Here is a 12727-nt window from a genome sequence, read left to right as displayed (position 1 = left end):
CCCCAAACATAGAGTGAAACAAAAGATGTTACATCCCAATTTTTGACCTAATTTAAAATATAATCGTTGAGGTTCACATGAAGTCAGTTGATAGCTTAATCTTGCAAAATGGTAAGATGGTTAGTCGTTATAATTTCAAGTGAAGATAACATGCCAGTTGATCATTTATCACGAATTCATGGAATTGAAAAATATTGTTAACCGTTATGATTATTTATGATTAAATAATTTATTATGATAATATATTTAACTATGGAGAATTTCCTTGGAGGAAGCACGTCAAAGGGGTGGACGCATTATCAGAAAAGAATTAGGCACAGGAGCATCACCATCACTGAGCAGATGGGTTGAAGACCTAGTAACTTGAAACATGATATATCTATAGGACTTGCATGAGCTTTTTAAATAAATAATTTGAGAAACATAAATAATTGAGTTAAAACATAAAACATACCTCAAAGGATTTAATATGATCTTTCACCTTATTATTATAATAGATATATCTATATACGTACATATAGATAAAAAAATGAAATGGCACCATAATATTATAATAATTTAATAAAGTGTTGTCACCCCATTAATATTTACATGTACATATATAAATATAAGATTATAATAATATTCAAATTATAATAACATTTGAATTATAATAGTATTTGAATTATAATCTTCCAACTCTATTCTTCCATTTTAATATTTTGCTTTTAACTGATTAGCACTTGGCATGTTAAATCGATTTAATACTTAGTATTCGAATTGACATATGTTATATAATCGATGAAAGCCAAGAAGGCACAACCTTCCTTTTAATTTAGTCATGAGAGGAGTTAGATAGGGGCGTATTCCATATGTTTTCCACATTTTCAAATTTCTTCTTCTACATTTCCAATCTTCTCTCTGCCCTCCATAACACCCGATTTCCAGATATCTCATGTACCGAAATTCACTATTATTTCTGCACTTTCTATTCACTAGCAGCGCCTTATAATTCTTCCATATGTGATTCAATCATCATTGAAGATTAGGTATCTTTTCATTTTGGATACGTCCACATCAATGGAAGGAGAGCTGGTTACCAAGTCGAATTGCAATTACTTTAGGACAGACCTAAACTTATAATAGGTCATGTGTAAAACCATTATAGTTCATGTTATTTCTATGACATTTGTTTTTACAAGTGATTTCCATAACTGTAGCTATGATTTACCATCATTTATACTTGATGTGTTATAGTATGGTTCAATAATTTCAAAAGTTGGTTGATAAATATTTATGCAAGTCTCTTTCTTTAAAAGACGTGTAGATACAAAATCATTTAGCAAGATCCACACACCCGACTTTTATATGTTTCAAGCACCTGTCTTTTCCATGATACCAACCACAAATGGAGAGCAACATTTATACTAGTAACTAGCATTGAGGTAGGTTGTTGAACTTTCAACAAACACCATTCATCTTACAGAACATATCAAGTTATGTGATTAACCCAAAACCAAACATTGCAATGTAACTTCTACCAGTTTGCTACAACATTTTCGATTTATATAGGAGTATGCTACAATACTTATCATGATAATATCTTGTTTGATATCTGGTTGATATTACATAATTAATTCTCTTTAAAATAGATTAGATCATGGCAAGTGGTAACCGAGCAACCATAGTATGGATTCATAAATCATTATGCCCCTAGATATTAGAATTGAACAATCAAATCTGAAATCTTTAAAGAACATAATCACGTAATCATAGACTCTAATAAGCTGAAATATATGTTAATTATGAAATAGTTGAGAATCAACTAAAAGAACTAGTTGTTCTAAGAATTCTGAACACCTGGGACTCACCTGACTGTGTAACCAAGAAAATGGGTGATGAGGTGAGAGAAAGGAATCTGAAATAACATGCAACAAAATTAGATATGACATAACAATGTTTATCATTTTTAGGGATCATTTAATAGCTCATGCATGATCCTGTTAATTGTATCCTCCTACTATCAAGTTGAATGGTGTGTTTAAATACCAAGATGCTCAGTAGATGACAGATGTTCCCAGTCTAATTTTGGGTAGGGAGGGCCTTTCTCATTAGAGATTGTCTGGGGAATAAGTTAAGGTCCGAGGTTGGGTGGTTAAGCCCTTGACAATATTTCACCTCTCCCCAAGTTGTCAAATGTACAACAGACAAATATAAGCTATACATTCAATTGTTTGTCAGAAACATGTATTATCACTTTTATGATGTTTATGCAAGAAGGTAAGATTAATTGAGTTATATTATAATTGTAGTTATTTTATAGCTAGATGCAAGAGATAGATTTATGGATTGTTTTTCATTTATATGAATATCAAATATGAGCATAGCTTCTAATCTTGAGCTATTGCCAAAATTAAGCAATCAGAAGGAAAGGAATGATACACTGATATCTGGAGCCCTAAATGATACAGTGGTATCTAAAACCCTAATTGATTTAGTGGAATCTGAAGCCCTAATTGATTCAGTGGTATCTAGATCCCTAAATGATATAGTGGTATTGAAAGCCATAATTGATTCAGTAGTATCTAAAGCCCTAATAGATACAGTGGTATGTGATGCCCTAATTTTATTTAGTGGTATTTAAGGATAATCGTCATTTGATTTTGATATAGTGGTATTAGATGGTAGTTGTTATTTGATATTGTTATAGTGGCATTTGTGGACTAACTTGGGTGGTTGCAGAAGCATCCCTATAATGATTTTTTATTTTGAATTCCATGTTATGTGGATTTTAATTTTTATGGTAATTCATTGATGGTGTTTTAAGTTCTTAGTTAAGAAATTTTAATAAACTAATTTTAACCATCAATCTCTTTCATATGAACGAAATTGATTTAACTGTCTTCCTATGAAAATTAAGTAATATCTATATTTCTTCCAGTATGTTAGTTGTTAATTAAGACCCGAGAAAATTGGTTGTTATAGAAGACGTCAAACTATGGCTTGGGGAATGAGGAGGATAAGGAGGTGGAAATTTCAGACTCTTCTATGTCAAGCTTGGGTGGTGAGGATAAGGGGAACAATGAGATGACCCATGTCTCGGCTTCTATTACCATGAGTAGGGTGGACCTCATGCAAGATCAGTTCTCGGAAATGGTAGAAAGAGCCCCCTCCCCTACGTTGGTGTCCTCTCTGACTAGGGTGATACCTAAAAAAAAGATTATTTCTAACCCCCTGGTTTTGTAGGAAAATGACAAGGACATGTTGGAGGGCAATCAGGTGGTAAGCTAGGATAGTGAGGAGACCCACAATTTGGAGGTTAAAGACCTGAGAGAGAGGATGCAGGCTTTGGAGGAGAGAGCCAAATTTTTGTCAAAGTTCACCATTAAGGTAACACATGCGACAACCACTACCTTGCACTTGTTGAAGGACAACCAGGAGGACTTGACTCACAAGGACTCCATAATGCTTTTCGATTCCCTAGCTGAAAATTGGGCCAACATCCTCCTCAAAGGGAAGAATGAGAAGAAGAAGCCCAATTAGGGCTTGCTCATCTCTGTTTTATGTGTTTGTTGGTTTGCTGGTTTAAGGACTTAGTCAGTTTAAAGGTTGTGTTGCCTTTGTTTAAAAAACTCATTTCTTTTAATTAGTCTGTTTTAGGTCATCTTAGTAGGAAGTCTGGTAGATTTTATTAGTATGCTCTTTCGAATAATGTTTTTGTTTTGTTAAGCAATATTAGGGGGTAATCTTTTGTTTGGATGTTAATCTACTGGTTGTAAGCTAGTTTGTCTTATGTAAGGGCCAACCCCCTTGTTTTGGTTGCTTTATTATTCAAAAACATTATGATTCTTATTTTATAACTTCAAAATAGACAAGTTATACATTTTTTAAAACATTACTAATGCGAACAAAACACAAACAAATTGTAACCCAAAATTGTGAAAGGAATAAGCACTCGAAATGGGCAAGGCTATTAAGACACAAATTTCGACATTCATAGCAAGGGGATAAATTTTTTTTTTCCTTTAAAGTTGTAAAATCTCACATGGTAAAAGCAAAATTAATGAGCCTGTATAGTCACTACCCTCGAAATGATTCAAACTCTCCAGTAGTAGTTTTTTAAAAAAAAAAAAAAAAAAAAAACATTTACCCAAAAAAAATACATGCTAAGAAGAACTTGATGGGAACATTTTAACTAAAAATACATGCTGAGAAGCGTTTGGTGGCAATATCGGCAAAGGTATTTCTGCATTTCCCAGATATTGAAGATAAGAAAGTTCTACAATCCAATCCACCCATGCTCTCACAGCATCACGGCAAAACCCACATCGGGCGTTCATCATTGTAGAAGCATATAAGCGGACAATAGAGCAACCCCAATGGCAATGCCCGATCATGTGAGGGAGCCTTGCCCCGATAGGATTCTCGATGACCTCGGTGGTGCCTTCAGCATGGGGGCAGTTGGGGGTTCAGTATTCCACTTCATAGTGGGTCTCAAGAATTCTCCCAGAGGAGAGCGTTTTCATGGCGGTATACAGGCAGTGGCTCTCAATGCCCCCAGGGTAGGCGGCAGCTTTGCCGTGTGGGGAGGTCTTTTTTCAGCCTTTGATTGTGGGATGGTCTTCCTCAGGCAGAAAGAGGATCCATGGAATTCTATTGCTGCAGGCGCTGCTACAGGTATTTCTTTTCTCTCTCCAAATTGTCCAAAAGTCTAAAATTTAGGGGTATTTTCAGACTGTGTCAAAACGTATGTTAAATTAATTAGATATAGACACGAGACATAATTTTCAGAAAATATAGCATCTATATTAACAAAGCTGGAAGTAATTTTCAGAAAATCTTATGCTTTTCCTTGTGACGAAGAACAGAAGTTTCAGGCTAGAACTCATCTCTGTTGCTGTACCCCATATCTCCATCAGCTTATCCATACCCAGATGCCCATACAGGCCTTTTTTTCATTTATTTTTGAACTAGTCTAATTTTTGTAATTTTTTTCTTAAAATTAGATAATCAATCAACGAGAGTTGTGCCTATGAAATGCACACAAAAGCATCTATTAATAATAATTCTTATGGTTTTACTTTTCTTGCTCAAAGTCAAGGCCAGATGACCTGTTCCATACGCGTGGGAGACACCCATATATCTGTAGATATTCCATTCATTCTTATTTGTATATTTCCTTTCAGTGTACAATGCATCCATAGTTATATACTCCCGTGATAACATCATATGCCCGCATAGCATATTTCAGAATGAATCTGGTCCTTTTCTGTATCCTCATCCTTGTACCCTTGCACGTGAACTTTAGCTATGGATTTTCCTCAGAATTAACTTTAATAACATTAATTTCTTTAGTTTTTCTTTTAAAAGGATGAAGTTTCTTTGGCTACAGGTGGGTTCCTCCAAATGAGGCAGGGCCTGAAATCTGCTACCAGAAGTGCCATATTTGGAGGCATTCTGTTAGCACTGATTGAAGGTGCAGGTATTCTCATGAACAAAATGTTGGCCCCGCCACCACCCCCAAAGTTAGAGGAGCAGTTCCCTCCAATGGGGATGGGCTATCCTGGAAGGGGGATTCCCCCGGCAGGGCTACCTTCTGCTTATATGGGTGGCATACCAGGAACCAATCAAATGAATCCACATCAGCAGCAAGTAGGCAGGTCGATGGGCGGTGAATTCACGAAGGAAAACACCTCAGGTTTGACCTCTGACCTTGGGCATCAGGGCCGTGAAGAAAGTAGTGATAAGGGAGGGTTTCTTTCTGGATGGTTTTCTAAGAAAAAAGAGGAACCGAAGAAGGAAAATTTGGATATTTTTGACTCCAGCTCCGCTCCACCTGTTCCCAATTTTGATGTGAAATGAAAGCTAGATCTGGTTTTCTTGTTTATCAATCCATGTCTGATACAACACTTGTCTTTTTTCTGTGTAGATCTTATCCTATTTATATAAACAAAAACTATACTGGTTCTTATCTGCAAGGGATGGTTATGTGAGTTTTGATGTGAGACCATAAGATATCCTGCTACTCTCCTAAAAGGGATAAGGATACTTGTAGTACTGTTGTGTCCTTCTCAAAGAGCTTGATGAAGTATTTAGTGCAAGTGCAGGTATCAATTCTGCTTAGCAACGTCTCTGCCTAGAATTCTGTTTTGTGTATAATTGGATTGAATTTGCTTGCACTGTGAGATTCTTCAGCATGCTTGAGATGGAGAGATTAAGTGCCACAGGTTTATTTCAATTAGATTGTTGTGATTTACTTCTATAAGTATGTCTTCAAAGTTATATGAACGCTTAGTTTTTTAATGGAGCTCCTTCTGCTTTATTCAGATTCTACCTTATGAAATTCTTTACCTATATTGTCAATTTCTGTCTTTGATTGAAAAGATAACTTTGTTCATTTAACTATTCTGGGATTGCTTCCTCAAACATATTCATGTGAAACATTTATGAAGTATATTGCCTGCATTGCACGTGGATGGGACTTCAAAAAGTACTCTTGTTTTTGGTTTATCTGTGGGCAATGAAATTCTATTGTCTCTTTTTCTTGAATTTTAATTAGTATTGACTTTTTCCATGTATTGTCTCTTACAATCTCTGGAAAATTATGAGTACATTGATTCAAACCAGGCAAAGTTAATCTTTTTCAAAGTGGATGGTAAGAAATCAAGGACTCGTGTTAACCTCTGTTCCATTGAGAATATTATTGTACTTGCTTTTTGGGCCAGTAAAGAATGGAGAGAGAAGAGACTGAAGGGATTACCATGCTGTCTTTTCGTTAGTCAGCCTTGTTTGATGTTTGTGTGATCATTATTACTTGACTAGTCCAGTCATTGTTTCAAACTTGTAAGACTAAATCTTTGGTTTTCTCATTTATATACAATCAATTCAATTTAACAATGCTTGCAGATCCAATTTTTTAGTCTTTAATGTCCTTAGATTTCCTTTTTCAAACTGTAGTTATTTTGCATTTTTGTTGCCAATTTGCATGAGAAAAAATAATGGTAGCTTAAGACTCTTCTGTTGTATTCACAGTATGTGGCTATATCCTTTCGTATTCTCATACTAATGTATGCATTGGCTCTTCTGACACGAGGTTCAACTGAGGTTTTCTCTTTGAACTTACAATCAGCTGGAAGGATTATTGTGTTCTTATTGCTAACAATCTCCTACCTTATCATTGATGGCAACACCAATGACAAGCACAACTAATTCCTTTCTTTTAGTATTTACTATTCAACACCAACAAATTTGACATCAATGGCAATACAATGCAAATTGCCAATAATCACCCCTTTGTCATTGATGGCCACACTTGTGAACTCGCCATCCACATCATCACCACAAGATTGTGGGGAAGGTGAGGTGAATCAGGCTTTAACAAATTTCAAACTTTTTCTCTCACAAACACTTATTAATTATCTTTATCCAACTAATCATCAATGAAAGATATTGCAACAAACACATAAACACTGTATTTTTATGTGGAAAATCCAATATGGGAAAAACTACAGTGAGAAACATACTCAATGTGTGAAGAACTAATTACAATGCTTTAGGCCAAAGGCCAAGGAGCTCACTGCTCTTGATATGGACTTGCAAGCTGAGGTGAGCAACCTCAGCACAAGATACAAAGGACTTGCAAGACTGAGACACATGATTATATTGGAGAGAATTGGCATTATTTTGGTTCTAAATATTTGTGTTATTATTTATTCTTCTTCTGTGTGGTTATTTGCTGGGGGCTCGGACATCTCCTTTGGGGATTCTCCTGCCTTGCACTGCATCAAGTGGTATCAGAGTGAAGGTTGTTCTTGAGTGTGTAGACTGAGCACCAAAGTTTGCACCAGGACCTTGGGAGGATATGCGGATGGATCTATGGTTGCAAAGATGGAAGGTTGATCTTGTTTGGGAAGATTGATTTGTTAGTGATTTGTTGCAGAGGGTTTGTGAAGATCTTGGAAGATTGCTTCAAGAGGATTGGACCTTGGGATGATTGTGAATCTCCATGATATAGTGGAGAGGAGGATTAATGAGACGATTGCTCAGATGGATGCTATTGTGGATGCTGCTTTTTCTAAAAGAGTTGAGAAATAGAAGAAGGAAGTTGTATGCTATTGGAGTTGGAGTCTACCGATTTGGAAGAGAGTTGTCTGGCCAATTAGAAGACTTGTTTGAGAGAGAAGATGGCATAGCAAAGTCGAGGTGGAAGAGGTTGGTATTGTTGATCAGTTTGTGGAGTCTGATACAAAACCTACAGAGCAACTGGAGGTTGTTGCTAAGGATATTCCTAACCTTGTTGATGCTGGGATGGAGATTGATTTTCATGATCAGTCAGTTGGGTCTGACATGGAGATTGCAGAGCACTGGGTTGTGGATGATCCAGAGGTTTTTGGTGGTGAGTTGTATGTTGTGGAACATCTTGTTGTGAGCAATAAGATTGTTGGTGTTGAGAGCTTGAAATGTGTTGATGGAGATCTACATATTGCTGCTGATGCGGGGTTTGTTGTTACTGGTGTGGATTCATTAGTTGCTAATGTGAATGAGGTTTTGCTGATGAAGCATTATGTTCTGTTTGTTCCTGGGAGTGAGCATGCTGATTGGATGATTGATATTTTGTTGTTTGACAGATGGATGTAGATATGGATGATGTACAGATTGGTTTTATTGTCCTTGATGGAGTGGAAGCCTTTGGTGAAGATGAAGATGGTTGCAGATATTTCTTTTGGTGTCAAAATGTGGGACACACTTTTCTATCTACCTAGGGAGTCTGATGCAGGAGCATCTTGCATTAAAAAATAAAGGGGGAAATAATTTTGTTTTTGTTTTTTTTTTCAATTTTTTAAAAAAAAATATTAAAAAAAAATTGGAGAGAGAAAGTGACGAAAATTAGAAGGAAAAAATTAAAATGAATAAGAAAATGGAGAAAAGAGGGAAAAGGCATTTAATAGGTGGCATTATTAACTGTAACTTGTGGCTAGAGGGTTTATTTAATGTAACTTGCTAGTGGCTGACTTGTGGCTTGGTTTGCTACAAGTAGAGGGCCTTGTCTTGTCATTATTCATGAACTAACTTGGAGAAGAGCATGGAAGATGGAGTAGTTGAGTGAGAGAATTTTTCCCAGAGTGTGTGGACGTAGTGCCGAATGTGAGGCAGTTTACACTTGGATCTTGGATAAAGTTTGAGAAGGGCTAGTAGCTAAGTCTTGGAAAACAAAGAGATTGCTTGGTGGGCTTGTGAGCACAAGTTGAGATCTTCCTTGGAGGTTTCTACCAGAATGTGGATCTGGACTAGCTAGGGTTTGGATGGGATCTTGAGGGATCTTGCAGAATTACTATTGTAATTGTTTATGTATCTGGCCGCAACCTGGAAGGCCTTACAGCTGGGCATGTTGGATGTAAATCTTATGATTATATTATGAGAATTGGCATTATTTTAGATCTAAATATCTGTGTTATTATTTATTCTTCTTCTGTGTGGTTATTTGCTGGGGGCTAGGACATCTCCTTTGGGGATTCTCCTGCCTTGCACTGCATCAAAAACTGTACAAGCCGTCAGAAAAACTCGCTGTCTTCTAGCAGGCACAGGGAATCAATGAATTGAAATAATGTAGAATCTCTTGATCATATCAAACAAATATTGCCACAAACTCTGTCAATCTCTGATAGTCTCATATCTGCTCTTCCACATTTGCATCACATTGATTTCACATTAAAATTATACTCAACTCAAACATTTGTACACCTACCATATGCATCAACTTCATCACTGAAAACCTCAACTAGGTTGGCCACAGTAAAGATGAACAGTATTTACACCAAATTGGCCACCATGAACTCTTGTGCTCAATGCATTCCGCATCAGGAGATAAAAAGGACCTAAATACATCATAATACACCTCCCACAATTGATTTAAATGAAGCACACACAATGCAACATTGACCATTAATGACATCAACTGTTACATGTAGCAAAACACTAAAACATGTTAACCTGTCAGCTCAAAAACTATCTCCAATGCACATAACTTAGTGCAGATCTAAACACAAAACATTAAAATCCATTACAATTTCTTAACTCATCTTGAAAAGCATATCCGGACCAAAAAAACATAATTCAATTAAGACAATCCACTGAGTCAGCCAGAGACCAACACAAACAATGATGCCAAACGATAGAACACCATATCTTTGCTTGTGGAGCAAACCAGCACAAGATTTCTAAACTAGACATTGCACAAACATTCTGAACATGTACACCAAACTGTGCACACAAAAGCACCAATGCGGAGCAATTCAGAGCATTCTCCAAACCAATCTTGACATCCAGCTTCACTGTCAACAAACAACGATTCAGAACTTCAACCTTTGAACTACTGGGTACGTGAAAACATGATAGCACAATGTTCACAGACCATAGACATTACAACCAGAATTGCAAGTCATCACCTTCTTAGGCGAAGGAATCCAGAGCATGCTCCCACGAGGACTTAAAATACTCTTTCTTGCATCTTCCCATATTGTCACCTTCCAGAAACAAAACATTGACTTAATATCATCACCAAACATCAGAACAACATCTGATTACTCACTCTGGATTTCTATCAGCTTCCATAGATCAGGCAACACAACATTCTATTAGGTGGACATTAGTGCAAATAGAAGGTTGAAATCGATGACAACACTGAACACATACTGTTAACAATCGCCCCTTTTGTCATTGGTGGCAACAACAGTGACACATACTTTTGATCTCTCTCTAAGTCATCAACATCAACAAGTTTGATATCAATGACAACACAATGCAAACTGCCTACATGATTTGCAGTTTAATATACAATTAATTCAGTTTTATGATGCATGCAGAGTCAATCACTCAATTTTCTAGTCTTTAATGTCCCAAGTTCCTTTTCCCAAAAGTATTTTTGCATTTTCTTTGCCAATTTGAGAGAAAAAGATACACAATGGTAGCCTAAGACTTTTCTGTTGTATTCAGTGCATGTGACTGTATCATTTTGTGTTGTCCTACTCATGGACACATTAGCATTTCTGACACACGAGGTTCAGCTAAGGTTCTCTTTGAACTTGCAATCAGCTAGAAGGATAGTCCTGTTCTTGTAGAGGTCTGTCATCTAAAATGTGTTCCTGACTGTGCCTTCTCTAGATCTTGGAACACTACACCCTTCTTGTATCTTTGGCATATTTTTCATATGGGTGGTTGGGTCAATTGATACGGTTAACAATTCTGGTTGTTGAAATCAGGAAACATAATCTGCAGAACATTATTTATCCCCCATGTGTAAACATGCCCACCTAGTTTTGTTATTGTTCACTCAAGATCATCTGTGGTAAACAGGTTTGCCAGATCAACAGATTCTGGTTACAGATATTATACACTGCTGGATATGAGACAAGTGTCATATCTGGATGTATCCTTATACAAGGCAACATCTGGGCCATATATGAAATGTCTGGATCCAATACCCCTTTCAGGATCATATCCGATTCAGAGATGGAAAAAAAATCAACTATTTTAAATCTAAAAATGAACATATAAAAATTGTACTCAAATTAAAGTCTATCGAGGTTGCTATGTCCTATTGGCTGAAATGTTGCGTGTTTTGATTTGGAAAAAGAAATTTGAATAGTTCTTTGTGTGTGTGGCAGCAAGGTGGTAACACAATTGCTAGTGTCCAGTTCACCTGTAATTTCTTTTTGAGCTTTTTGTTGTTGTTGGTTGTAACTTCTCTTAATTGTTAAGAAGAATGAATGGCAACTTCTGAATCAAATTGCCATACTATGAGGCATTTTCTTTAATGGCAGAAAGCTCACACAGAATGGTTTCCTTTTGCCATTTTCTGAATCCTCGCGTTTTGCTGCTTATTTGATAGTGTAAGTACATGGCTGACATTCATTACTTCATTTATTTCTCTGAAAGGAACCTCCCTGCCCATCTGAATGATTCCCTTTTGTATGATCAGTAAGGATTGCCATGAGGTCTCTTAAACCCTTGACAGTATTCAAAAACTTAAAAAGTACATTACACATTAGATCCCTTCAACCCAGTCATATTTTTATGGAGTGGACAAGTCAAAAGATGACTTGAATCATGGTCAGGTCAGCTGTGATTCCCTCCTTGCAAAGTGTCACTTTCGCAATCTCATATGTGATTCTTTCTTGAATGGAGAGTATAAGCACGAGTGCAAAACTAATTTTCAAATGGTTAAAATTTCTACTAAGCTTAAGCTATGAACAAGAATGTTGTCAAAAGAAAACCAGAACAAACTTTCTTATCAGGTCTTTTGTAATTTCAATATTTAACAGTTCAAGAGAGTTGCAAGAACATTGGTAAGTGTGAAAGGCACTGCCTGAAGTAGATGGCAGCTACGGTTATCTTCTTCACCCTTGTTTAATGAGATCCCGATTGTAATTCATTGTGCAAATCTTTTACATCAGACAATTCAAGGAGCCCTTGATGTGGAATTTCTAGCTTGTTACAGGGAGAGAATCATTGGTGAATTAGCAAGTTTAAGTCCCTTACTAGAATAAAGAGTTTGATTTCAGTGTGTTGGCTATTAAGGCAGTCCATGAAGTATGAAGGTGGATCTATAATCATCCGCAACTAGTTTTGATCAATCATGGGTGGTTAATCAATAAAACATTTTCAGCCCATGAAAATTTTCTTTAAATTGTTTGGTTACAGAATATATGTTCATTTCATTGTCATCTTTGATGTAAAATTCTAATTCTTG

The 12727-nt window shown here is 36.4% G+C and overlaps 1 protein-coding gene across 1 annotated transcript; it reads left to right on the top strand.

The window, feature by feature from the left end:
- Nucleotides 1-4184: 4184 nt before the first annotated feature.
- LOC149580335 (mitochondrial import inner membrane translocase subunit TIM17-2-like) lies at nt 4185-6305 on the top strand. Its single transcript, XM_089790334.1, has 2 exons — nt 4185-4656; nt 5372-6305. Exons 1-2 carry the CDS (start codon nt 4359-4361, stop codon nt 5839-5841), a joined length of 768 nt encoding a protein of 255 aa, XP_089646460.1. The 5' UTR covers nt 4185-4358; the 3' UTR covers nt 5842-6305.
- Nucleotides 6306-12727: the final 6422 nt, after the last annotated feature.

This window comes from Cupressus sempervirens, chromosome 1 (genome assembly GCF_028749045.1).
Source record: "Cupressus sempervirens isolate cs-2001-9-10 chromosome 1, ASM2874904v1, whole genome shotgun sequence".
Lineage (NCBI taxonomy): Eukaryota > Viridiplantae > Streptophyta > Pinopsida > Cupressales > Cupressaceae > Cupressus > Cupressus sempervirens.
Note: the sequence above shows the minus strand (reverse complement) of the source record. Positions and strands in the feature narration are given on the sequence as shown.

Bases quoted from the DNA above. Each gene is read 5' to 3' on its own strand.
- LOC149580335 (XM_089790334.1), top strand. From the start codon at position 4,359: ATGGCAATGCCCGATCATGTGAGGGAGCCTTGCCCCGATAGGATTCTC. The intron at 4,657-5,371 runs GTATTTCTTTTC...CTTTGGCTACAG, and splicing joins TGCTGCAGGCGCTGCTACAG to GTGGGTTCCTCCAAATGAGG.